This window comes from Cyprinodon tularosa, unplaced genomic scaffold (genome assembly GCF_016077235.1).
Source record: "Cyprinodon tularosa strain WSP-4 unplaced genomic scaffold, ASM1607723v1 ctg129, whole genome shotgun sequence".
In the NCBI taxonomy this organism is placed as follows: domain Eukaryota; kingdom Metazoa; phylum Chordata; class Actinopteri; order Cyprinodontiformes; family Cyprinodontidae; genus Cyprinodon; species Cyprinodon tularosa.
Window position 1 is genome coordinate 388,935 of NW_024038103.1, and position 12,887 is coordinate 401,821.

General features: G+C 41.1%; 1 protein-coding gene across 1 annotated transcript; it reads left to right on the top strand.

Annotated features, from left to right (window-relative positions):
• Positions 1–5,898: 5,898 nt before the first annotated feature.
• Positions 5,899–6,839, top strand: LOC119777932. The gene is made up of 3 exons (XM_038276943.1): positions 5,899–6,540; positions 6,760–6,792; positions 6,834–6,839. The coding sequence occupies exons 1-3, from the start codon at positions 5,929–5,931 to the stop codon at positions 6,837–6,839; spliced, it is 651 nt and encodes a 216-aa protein (XP_038132871.1). The 5' UTR covers positions 5,899–5,928.
• The last annotated feature ends 6,048 nt before the right edge of the window (positions 6,840–12,887 follow it).

The window sequence follows — 12,887 nt, forward strand, 5'->3', positions numbered from 1 at the left end:
CTAATACATTTCTTTAGGGTGCCTGAGCATAACAGTAAACATTTGAGAAAATGCATCACACTGTCACAATATTTTTTAGTGAGAGGATTTTTCTGTATTTAAGTGCATTTGAGGAGCTTTTCAAGTGTGCCTCCAAATCTTTTTCAGTGAAAACAACCAGTCTCCTCTTTATTTAGAACTCAATACACATCACAGCAAGGTCAGTGGGGGCAACAGTATTTGAGTGCTTCCACCATAAAAAGCTATAAGTTTGTATCAGTTGAGTTTGGGAAGTGTTTTTAACTAATATAAGTTCAGCACTGTCTTTTCTAATAATGTGGAAACATATTGAGAGCATGGCTTGTACAACTTGATGTTTCCATCAAAATTCAGATTAAAAATGTTCCTTCTACTATCCGTCAGCATGATAAAAACATAAATTTATATCTATTTTACCATTTAAGGATACTCTCTCTCTTATGGGGTAAGAAAAGAAATTACACTCCTACATGTTTAGATTTTTCTGTTTCTTCCATTAGTCTGAGGATGGCTGCATGGTGGTACAGTTTGTTGCAGCAAGAAACAGTCCAAAAACATGACTGCTACAGTATTTTGTTATACTTAGCCCCTCTAAATTGTCCTTAGGAGTGAGCCTATGTGCGCGTATGGTTGTATGTCTTTGTGTGTCTCTGTGTTGCCCTGCGACAGACTGACGACCTGTCCAGGGTGTACTCCACCTCTCGCCCATAGACTGCCCGAGATAGGTACCGCCCCCACCATCATCATGAAGGAATAAGCGGGAGAACATGGATTATTTCGCTTACTTTCGCTTGTCCCCATTTTCACTTACCGTGAAAATGGGGACAAGCACTATGTCAGGCTTACCGAGCCTGACATAGTGTAAAAATTGCAAATCTTCTTTTGGACAGTAAGCTTGAATGAGCGATGCCAAAAGCAACTTTTACACAAAGCGTGCATGAGGAGAAATGGGCTTGTGCATGCTCTCACAGGTGTTTAATAGGCGTATCCTCTTGGGAGCTCGTATAGGGTTGTGCATGTGCATTCGAAGTAGAGGGAGCGGGTCTTTTCAAATATTGGGAAGAAGTCTAAACTGACACCTTATTATCTATGTGTTAACTCATTTTTAGAAACTCACAACAGCGTCCTACCAGAGGTAAATCCTTTAATTACATGGAATATATCTTGCAAGGTTGTAGAGTTTATTCAAATTCTGTTTTGAGGAAGCTGGAATTGGCAACATAATTTAGCTGAAATATGGCTTATTACAAGAAACAAGCTTTCCTAAATAATAACCTTAGTATTGCATATAAATGTAATGGAACTGAGTGACTCTTGACACCAGCGAGAGGAATCTCACCAGGGAGGACTGCGTTGCATCCCAATTAAAGCCACTATCTCAAGTGGCGAGAGTCTCCAGACAAGCTCTCTTCTGTGCTGCATGAAAACAAAGCACATCATTTCACCAGACAGGTCGCAGAGTGATAAAAAGGAAATTTCATCACTGATGTCAGTGACTTGAATAAGTTCATACTTACATTAATTAAAATGCAGCATATGAGACATGAGAAAACAAAAGCCATACAGGGATCCACAAACGCAGCATCAAAACAAAAGAGGCTTCTGTTCCTTTGGGTTCAGCTCACATCAGAAAAATCCCCAGTTCCTTCAAATTTATCACCTGTGAAAGAAAACTAATTTGGGTTGAAAAGATGGTTGAATTGGTTTTATCATCACAAACCCGAAGATTGCAACTTCTAAGTCTTTGTACCTTTGAGTCGTTGCTCCTTCATAACAATGCAGCTCTAACCTCTTGCTTGAGTGGTTTCCGATATCAAACTTCTCGATCAGGAGCTCACTGCAAGCTTTAGCGAGCATTAGCAAAGAAAGCTTCTCTTGTTTTGTCCTTGTACTGGCAAAAATAAGGCAACTTGAGCATGCAGGCTGCATGAAGAGCTGTAGAGCAGAGCATCCATACTGCTTATTTCAGCAACAACAAATGAAATGTGGAGTATTTTAGCTCTAAACCTGCATATAAATACAATGTTAATCTAAAAAATGACACTTGAAATGGGCTCCAGTTCATCAAGTCTGATTCTCATCTCCCAAACGCTATCACACATACTTACTTTATGGTAATGCTCTTCTTTATCTGCCCGTTCTCTAGAGCAAAACTCAGTTCGATGATGTGCTATGAATATTTTCATTCTACAGAAACCATTTATATTTTCCATGAGTTTTGAATCATAATATTGCTTTAAGAGAAGGTGGCCTTCATGCATCCCCCTTTTCCTTTTCATGATTACTCTTCCCACCAATGCTATGAAGTTGTTGACCCTTTACAGATAGTTTGTTTTCACTTTTAGTCATCTCATTTAAGCAAATCGTGACTGATGCAAGATCATCACTTAATACTAAATGCCACTTCAAAAGCATGATTTTGATTGTGAAGGTAATAAGACATTTTAAATCATCCACTATGGTATTGTCCGTTTCGTTAATCTGTGAATTAACTTTGAATAACCATCTTATGGATGTAGAGCTAAGTTACATTTTAAAACCAAAACAGGACATGAATACGGACACAACTATAGAAAAAAAAAAAAACTCCTTTAAAGATAACATCTTGGCATCATAAAGTAGGCTTAAAGATTTTTAGAAAGCTACACAAATGACCCAATAAAAAAAAGAAAACAAGACATGAGAATAGTGCTGGACGATATGACCTCAAATCAATATCACCATAAATTGGGCAGTTTTACCTCGATAAAGATAAATGCACGATAAATTCTCCGGTTTCTCTATCGGACATAAAGGCAACTGTAGGAAATGCAACTGATCTACCGGTATTTAGAATTTATTTATTGAATAAATCCTATTGCATATTACTTTCAATCAAATATGAAAGTGTTGTACCGATTCAAGTTTAAACATTCAACAATAGGGTGACCATATTTTCATTTTGAAAAACCAGGACACCTTGGAGCGGGGGGGCGGCGGCGGGGGATCTCTGTTCCCATGCATAGGCCTAGGTAATCCTACAATAACATGATATTAACAGTTGATTTATTAAAAATGCTTTTCAGTAAAGGTCAACAGCAATAACTCCAATAACAAATGATAATTTTATTCAAAATGTATTTATTAAAAATGCTTAACAATTCCTGTAATGAATGAATAGCATTAATGAAAGAAATGTCTCATCTAAACATCCCTCACTTAACAATAAAAGTTAACAATAACTCTCAACTCCCAATATGATGATACTCAGCCTCAGCAATGAACGAAATAATGTCTGTTCTGTAGGTTATTGGAAAAAATAAACAAATGAGCTAATTAACAAAAAATACCTCTTTTGTAGCAAAAATAACTCAAAATGTACCAAAAACGAACAAACATATCAATAGAATATCTTGACTTTCGTGGTCCAGGTGGCTTTTGAGATTCCTTGCACCTCGATTGGACACTGAGACATATGTGCCTGCTTTGCACACTGTGCACAAGGCCTCCCATTTGTCTCGACCCGGTCAGAAAGCGGGGAAACTCTTTTGTAAATCGTTGGTAAACATACATTTGTGCCTTTGCATGTTGTTGGCGTACTGACAGCCACGCTATCTATATTCTGATTAAGAACGGGGCACCCACACTGGCGTGGCTCAGGGGTGATGTCACACAAAGCGTCGTGCGCAGTGCCCTAGCGTCTGTAAATTTAATGGTCCAATGAAGGTAATTTAAAAAAAAACAGGACATTTCCTCACTTTCTAAAAAAAACCCGGGACGCCCAGGACAGGACGTGAAATACGAACATGTCCTGGGAAATACAGACGTTTGGTCACCCTATTCAACAATATCTCATTGATCAGGAGAAAAATGTTACTTCTCTTGCAAACAGTTTTGCTGAGAGGTAATGGAGCCTTTTGCACATCTTTGAACTCAACAGCGTGGTTGTGTTGCAGGTGGTTCATGTTGGATATGTTACTATTGTTAGTCCCAACAGTTTTCAGACAAACTTTGCATTTCATCTTGTTTTGCTTAACATCTATGGTGTAATTTTGGTGCCACCAAAGTGAGTGTGCAGAGAGAACAATGTGCATCATTCAAACTCACACACCCTCACTCAAAACAGGTCTGCCGCAAGCTCAACTCTTGACTTTGCTGAGCCCTCAGCTTCATCGCTGCTCTCGCTTGGCTACCCAGGATTAACTGATGTCATTTCGTTTAGAGCTGTTAGACCCTTCTTCACTGGGCTCATCCGCAATTATCTTTGTTTACGCTTCTGACTGGATCGGTGGAGTCAGGTGATTCACATGCTGCAGTGTCTTAAAGGGGAAGGAAATACCAACCACCCTCGCACACAGGAAAAATATCAACCGTAACGTTCAAAAATCAGGTTTATCGCCCAGCCCTAAATGAGAAACTAAATCTTTAAGAAAATTATTGAGAAGCACACTTGCCATTAAACCGAAACTAAGCAACTAAGAACCTTCATAAACCTGCACCGCTTTAAGCACCAATAACTGATATGGAGGCCACAGTGTCGTAAATGTGACATTGTCAATTCAGGATTGAGTTTGCTGTCAGCTGATAAGCTACAGGATAATACATAACTCTTTTTCATTTTATATTTGTATAATACAAGTGATTAATTCTGACTAGAGGGAAGGCATCAGCCGCATCACCCTTCAAAATCAGCTAAAATAAATGATGAAACATGGAAAATCTCTCAGAAAATATGACTGGTACAGTATGACCTACGGAGAATAACAGCAACTGATAACTGTTTCAACAGAGCTTGTCCAATGAAAGTGAACAAAACAATTCAGCCATCTCTGAGTAGTTATTGGGCTACACTACCCTGTTTCTAAAATCTACAAAGCCAAAATAATTATAAATGGTGAAATAAACCAACCTGTTCAGCAGAAAGCACCATTTTCATCCTCCCTTTTCCTTTGTAGTCACCACTCACAAAACTATGGCGATGTAAACTCTCATTTCTTACTTATTTCTTCTTTTTATTTTCTTGGTTACTGTCTCCTTCCTCTCGATGTGCAAAAAATATTGGTGTTCCTCAATATCAAGAGAATACTGCAAGTAGAAGGATCTATGGTTGTCTTTCTGTTTTATACTCCTTCTCTCACATCAGCTGCTTCTATGTATGAAGTTAAAGCGCATAAGACTAATAGGTTGTTCCCTTTTTGCTGTAATAAAAATAGCTATGCAACATGGAGCCTTCTATTAGGTGGACTGCCACCTGTTGTAACAATCTGTACCAGTAGCACAATACATACCATTAGTTCATTTTTGTGCATGCCCAACCAGAATTACAGGGTCACGTCACTATTGTTTGTGCTTTTAAAAAAGACAGAAATTACTTCCTTTTTTCTCTGTAATTAAAACAATTCTACTAAACTAAAATATGTATTTTCCGAGAGGAATAAATGCTTAAACATCCTTTCTGTTCTATCCCTCGTCTGTGCCAGCTCTGTCCCTAAAAATGGATCTTAACCTGCTTCTGGCTTCAAATTTTTTTGGCCTTTTGAGTTTTAAATAAATGTAATATTTGTATGTTTTATAGTTGCCTCGTGTTTTAATTTTGTGGTATATAGAACTGTGATGGCCAAATCCATGGCCACACTCTGAAGTTGACAAAAGATGGGGGGGCCAGGGCTCAGCAAATTTGGATGCTGATTGGACTGCACCACTGGTCCTTGCTGGCGGGGGAATGTGTAGTTTCTTTCTTTAGATGAGTTTTGCATTTAGGTGAATATTGGTATTTGGACTTTAATGGTCCATCACATGTGGTGTCAGAAGTGAGGATTTTGAGTTGAGGAGCCAGGATTTTTTTTTCTTTTCTCTTTTCTCTGTTTTTTTTTTTTTTTTTTTTTTTTTTTGTGTGAGCAATTTTTCCCCCACCAACAAACTTTTTGAGCCATGCAGAACGGTCTGCGCCCAAGAAAAGGAAATAAGGTTGAGACCAAAGAGGCTTCCCAGCAATCAGAGAGTCAGGAAATGGAAGGAGGAGCTTCAGCAGCAGCAGCTGAAGCCACTGATGAGGAGGAGCCCAGAGAGCCAACTCTGCATGATATTGCTGGGATTCTTCGGGCTTTCATGGGACAACAGGAAGTTCGGGAGAAAAAGCAGAGAGAAGTTTCTGCACAACAAGAACAGCGCTTTAGGAGTTTGCAACACCAGTTTCGGCTTTTGCAGATGGAAATACAGGCCAGGACAACCCCGCCCCCTGAGCCCACATCAACTGATCCACCACCTGTTACAACTCAAATTGATCAGATTCAAGCAACATCTCAACCTGAGGATTCAGCTTTCAGCTCAACAGGTCAGTCTGTGCACCTTCCTCATCCTAAATTGGAAAAATTGACTGCTGAAGATGATGTTGAGCACTTTCTGACCACGTTTGAGAGAATTGCAGCTGCTTATCGTTGGCCACAATCGGACTGGGTTTTCCATCTCATTCCTCTTCTGACGGGTAAGGCTCGCTGTGCCTATGTTAACATGGATGTGGATGATTCCCTGGAATATGGAAAGGTAAAAGCTGCCATTTTACAAAAATATGATATAAATCCAGAAACTTACCGACAAAGATTTCGCTGTCTTGATGTTCTTGATGAGAGTCCAAAAGAATTATATTCAAGGCTGAAAGAACTTTATGAGAAGTGGGTTCAGCCTAAAGATAAAACTGTGAAACAAGTTGGTGAACTGATTATTCTGGAACAATTTTTGAGAATGTTGTGTCCTGAGCTTCAGGTTTGGATCAAGGAGCACAATCCGAAGTCTGCTGCAGAAGCTGCTACTCTCGCTGATGTGTTTGTGGCTGCTAGAAGTAGGAGTCAGCCATGGAGCAACAGTGCATGGAGAGCTGCCAAAGATTCACGTCGGTTACAACCTTATCAGCCTCATCAAAAGCTAGCAACGGGTGGGGGTAAGCCTTTTTTAAGAGAAAACCAGCCTTCTAAGGCAGGAAAAAGGCCTCCAGTGTGTTATCTGTCGACAAAAAGGTCACACCAAACCCATGTGCCCTAAGAATCAAAGTAAGCTAACTCAAGTGTGTTTTGTGCCTCATCAGAATGTGGATGTTAAACTTGAAGTAAAGCAGTCAAGTAAAATAATTACAGTGAAGATTGCTGGGCATGAAATAAAGGCTTTAATAGATACTGGCAGCACACAGACTCTAGTGCACAAGAACCATGTACCAACTAATTGTATATGCCCTTCTGAAACGATATCAGTTCGCTGTGTACATGGTGATGAGAAATCATACCCCACTGCTGATATGTTTGTTGAGGTGCAGGGAGCTCCCTATCTGTTGAAGGTTGGGGTAGCTGATAACCTACCCTATCCTGTAGTTTTGGGGGTGGATGTGCCTGTCATCTATGACTTGTTGAGGGATGTGCAGAGCTGTAACGTGGCTGTAACCAGAGCCCAAGCTAAAAATCAAGATGAGCATTTTGCAACACTTAGTGCTTTACCTTTTTTCGAGGCTGAGTTGCAGACAGAACCTGGGAAGTCTCGGAAGCCACGCAGCCAAAGAAGGCGTGAGAAATTTCAACATGCACTGGGTGAGACTTCAGTTGAAGTGGCTCCAGATATGCCACTGGGTTTTTCAATACCCACAAACATCAGACAAATGCAGCAGAATGATCCAACTTTATTTGCCCTGTTGCTGAAGGCTAGGAGGGAGGCCTCTGTAGGATCTGACACAAATAAAGAGCAGTATATACTGCAAGATGGCATTTTATATCATCAACATGGCCAGTTTAAGCAGTTAGTTGTCCCTAAGGAGGCTCGTGAAACAGTGCTGACTTTGGGACACTCTATTCCCTGGGCTGGCCACCTTGGGAAGTATAAGACCACTGCTCGCATCAAGCGATATTTTTTCTGGCCTGGTTTAAGATCAGATGTTGCTTTATTTTGCAGAAGCTGCCCTGAGTGTCAGAAAACCTCAATGAGAGTCCCTAGCAAAGCACCACTTCAACCCCTTCCCATTATTGGCACACCTTTTCTACGCCTTGGGATGGATGTAGTGGGCCCGGTGGAAAAAAGTAAATCTGGAAATCGCTTCATGCTTGTCATCACAGACTATGCAACAAGATATCCTGAAGTTTTTCCACTAAAGACTGTTAAAGCAAAACATGTGGCTTCCTCACTGGTTCAATTTTTCTCAAGGGTTGGATTTCCACAGGAGATTTTAACCGATCAGGGCACTAACTTTATGTCCAAACTCTTGAAACAGGTCTATAAGCTGTTGGGCATCAGGAGCATGAGGACAACACCATACCACCCACAGACGGATGGCCTGACGGAGCGTTTTAACCAAACTCTCAAACAAATGCTACGTAAGTTTGTGAATGATACAGGCTCTGATTGGGACCAGTGGTTGCCATACCTCCTTTTTGCCTACAGGGAGGTTCCTCAGGCTTCCACTGGTTTCTCCCCATTTGAGCTCCTCTATGGCCATGATGTGAGGGGCCCTCTGACCCTGCTAAGAGATGCATGGGAGGGAGATCAGAGTAAAGAGGATCCAGTCAACATTATTTCATTTGTTCTCCATATGAGGGATAAATTGCAGCAAATGAGTGAGTTGGCTCAGAGTCACATGGCAGCTGCTCAGAAACACCAAAAGGTTTGGTTTGACAAGAAAGCTCGCCACAGAAGTTTTGCTCCTGGCCAGAAGGTTTTGGTAATGTTGCCAACTTCTGACAGCAAGTTGCTAGCAAAATGGCAGGGACCCTTTGAAGTACTGAGGAAAACTGGACCTACTACCTATCAAGTCTCTACACCAGGTCTCCAGCGAGGGAGTCGAGTGCTCCATGTTAACCTTCTCAAGGAGTGGGTTCCAAGGAAGGAGAATGAAACTGAGGTGTTGCTTGTTCACAGAGTGGAGGAGGAGGAAGAAGTTAATGACTATTTGCCCTCAGTAACATCCTCTGTGCTGGACCTAAGCCATCTCACCAGCGAGCAACAGTCTCAGGTAACACCTCTTATTACTTCTGACATACTTCAAGAGTGTCCAGGTCGCACCACTCTGGTGGAGCACAGCATTGTTCTAAAACCAGATGCTGCCATAAAGCGTATGAGTTACAGGATACCCGAACGCTTCCGGGTGGAGCTGAAGGAGGAGATGGACCTCATGCTGTCTCTAGGAATCATCCAACCTTCAACAAGTGAGTGGTGCAACCCTGTTGTGTTGGTTCCGAAAAAGGATGGCAAAATAAGATTTTGCATCGACTTCAGGTACCTCAACTCTATATCAAAATTTGACTCTTACCCAATGCCACGTATTGATGACCTCATTGAGCACCTGGGGGCAGCAAGATACTTAACAACTATTGATCTGTCTAAGGGGTACTGGCAGGTGCCTCTCACTAAACAGTCCCAGGAGCTGACAGCGTTTCGCACCCCCTGGGGATTGTTCGAGTTCACAGTCCTGCCATTCGGTCTCCATGGGGCCCCAGCAACATTTCAAAGACTAATGGATCAGGTACTCTCTGGGCTCTCAGCATTCACCTGTGCATACCTTGATGATGTTGTGGTTTTCAGTGCAACTTGGGAAGAGCATGTTCACCATCTAAAGGAGGTCCTGGATCGGCTGCGTTTAGCAGGCCTTACCATCAATCCAGCAAAGTGTGCTCTTGCCAGGACAGAAATACAGTACCTGGGGTACACCATTGGAGGTGGTACTCTGAAACTTCAAGTTGATAAAATCAATGCGATAGCATCCTGTCCGCTCCCACAAACCAGGAAACAGCTGCGGTCTTTTCTTGGCATGGCTGCATTCTACCACAGATTCATTCCTAATTTTTCAGCTAGAGCAGCATTCCTAACAGACATGACGGGCTCCAGAAGTCCCACTAAAATTCATTGGACAGCAGAGGCTATTGCAGCATTTAAGGACATTAGCCAATCTCTGAGTAAGAATCCAGTTTTGCACTCACCTGATTTTGCAAAAGACTTTGTGTTGCAGACTGATGCTTCTGAAAGAGGCCTTGGGGCAGTGCTTCTGCAGGGACCACCGGAGGACCAACATCCAGTTGCCTACATCAGCCGCAAGCTGCTGCCAAGGGAGGGGCGCTATGCAACCGTGGAGAAGGAAGCCTTGGCTATTAAATGGGCCCTTGACTCATTCGAATATTATTTGCTAGGAAGAGAATTCACACTTCAGACTGATCACAGAGCCCTCCAGTGGCTAGAAAGAATGAAGGACACTAATGGGAGAATCACCAGATGGTACCTTGCTATGCAGCCATTTCGGTTTAATGTTCACTACATCCCCGGCAAGGACAACACCACTGCTGATTACCTTTCTCGGAGCCAGAGGGAAGATCAGGAAGTGGGGGAGTGTGTGATGGCCAAATCCATGGCCACACTCTGAAGTTGACAAAAGATGGGGGGGCCAGGGCTCAGCAAATTTGGATGCTGATTGGACTGCACCACTGGTCCTTGCTGGTGGGGGAATGTGTAGTTTCTTTCTTTAGATGAGTTTTGCATTTAGGTGAATATTGGTATTTGGACTTTAATGGTTTTGATTTTCATTTTGTGAATCTTTAGTTTAGTCAAACTTAGCTGTACTGTTATTTGTTTTGTTTGTAATTGTATTCTGTTTAGTTACCCCTATTGTGTCTAAATTGGTCTGATCAGCCAGTATATATACCCCTGTCTGTCATTTCTTTGTAGGTCAGTTATGTTTGTTTGTACAGCCAGTTTGTTTACATTTTTGCCTGAGTTCAGTTTTGTTTCTTTGACCTCTTTTATGAGCTCAGTTTATCTTTTGTCATCTATTTTTTGGGTTAAAATAAAAAACCCTATTTTTCTAATTAATATCCTGTGACTCCTCCTGTTTTTTTTAACTCGGTCCATCACAAGAACATAATCTAAAGAAATAGACAAATTAAATGCAGATAAACATTTTATATTCATATTTGACGAGATTTCTCTAATCACGTCCATTGATGACGTCAGACAAGCAATTAACGGAGAGAATCATAAACACATCCAGTCTCTTAGAAAGGCAGTTAATAACATGTTTATAACATGTAGTTCAACATTCATTGTCAGTTTAAGGATAGAAATAAGTACTTTCAGTACCGTAATGACCTTATTTATGACAACCTGGATAAATGTCTGCCATCCATCCATCCATCCATCCATCCATCCATCCATACATACATACCCTTAAAAACCTCAATGCTTAATGAGTCCAACTAGTGGGAGTGAGGGGTAAAGACTGAAACACTTTTTTTTCAGGCCAAATTTCCAAAGCCATCTTTTCAATGTGAAAACTTCTGCATACTAAACTACTACAAGAAGGATAGAAAAGTCTATAAACACACTTCTTCCCACAAGTAGTTGCTCTGCCAGTGTTCATCTGAAATCAGGCCAAGTGAGAATAGTCACTCATGCAAACAATGTTTCATTCCTCATTGGAAATCTAACCAGGTACGTCCTCCATCTATTACTCGCTCCACACATTGCAGAAGGGAAGTGTCAGTTTAAACAGATTCAGTCTGCTCATTGTACTTTTCATCCCAGAAAGGTTAAGCAGGTTAGAAATGTGGGATTAGCAGCCCATTTGTGAAAAAGCAGAATAGGGAGATATTGTTAATGTGGTTAAAAATAATCAGTTAAGACAAATCTTGAAGTGGGCTGATGTACCGGTTAAGACACATCTTCAGTCTGTTGTAGATATTCATCCAAAACTACAGGGATTGTGTAGATTGCTGGCTGCAGTTTGGAAATTACTCTCTAGGGATCATCAAGGCAACATCCAACCCCCCGTTCTTCTTCTCACTTCTACTTTCATCACCATCTTCTTCTGCATGAGTTTTACCACTTGCTACACCTACACGTTTTTCTTGGATTTGCAGTTAACAATGTGCCAAGTTGCCTGCACTCCTGTTTATAACAGAGTTTTTTTTTACTTCTCTCCTTCTTTAAAGGCATAGAGGAGAGTCTTTTTTTGGTGGATCATCTAAATAAGTTGTCACTCATTCTGATGATATGTTTACGTAAGGCCGTCCTACGTGCTCGTCCCATTAGCTATATTTTACTGCAAATGTGCACCTTCAGGCGTATAACTGTGGGGAGCTATGGTTTCAGAATTGAAGCTCACCTTTCTCACAGCAGTTCTTTGAAAATGGCAGAGGGTTGTAAGAGAAAAAGTGTCTACGAAGTTTATGAGAAGAAAAGAAATGCTTCAGAAGAGGCAGAAATATACCGGAATGCTTTGCACAGAAAGCTCTCTTCGCAAAGCATTATGGGATTTGCTCTCACAGCGGCTCGCTGTCGCCATAGGCTGTCGCGGCGATTAATAACAAAGATGGTGCAGGCACCGCACTGTGGAGAAGGAGCTATATGACCAACGGAGCAAAAAGCAGTGATCATCTGTCCGAACGTTCAGTTAACTGAGTTTACTATAAAGTCCACTATATAGTCCCTGCTCTATATAGTGATTGAGGGATTTAGGAGTTAGGGGGGACATTTGGACATAGTAAGCTTGTATGAGCTTTGAGAACAGCAATTTTTAAACAGAGCGTGCACAAGCAGAAATGGGCTCCTGCATGCTCTCGCAAGCTTTTAATAGGCGTTCCCTCTCGGAAGCGGGTACAGGGTTGCGCATGTACATTTTTTTTTTTAAATGGAGAGGGGGGGGTCTTTTCAAAAATTAACGGAAATCCTCCACAATAGTCTTTTTAGAAAAAAAATTAGGTAGAAAAGATATTTTGTGTAAAGATTAGACACTACTTTAAACAGAACATAAAAATTACCTCACAGTTTTTTATAAGGCCTTTTCCAATAAAACCTTTTACATGTATTTTGAAAATTCTGTTAAGACTCTATCTAAGTCAAAAGGTTTTTAATTGTTTTTTATTATAGAG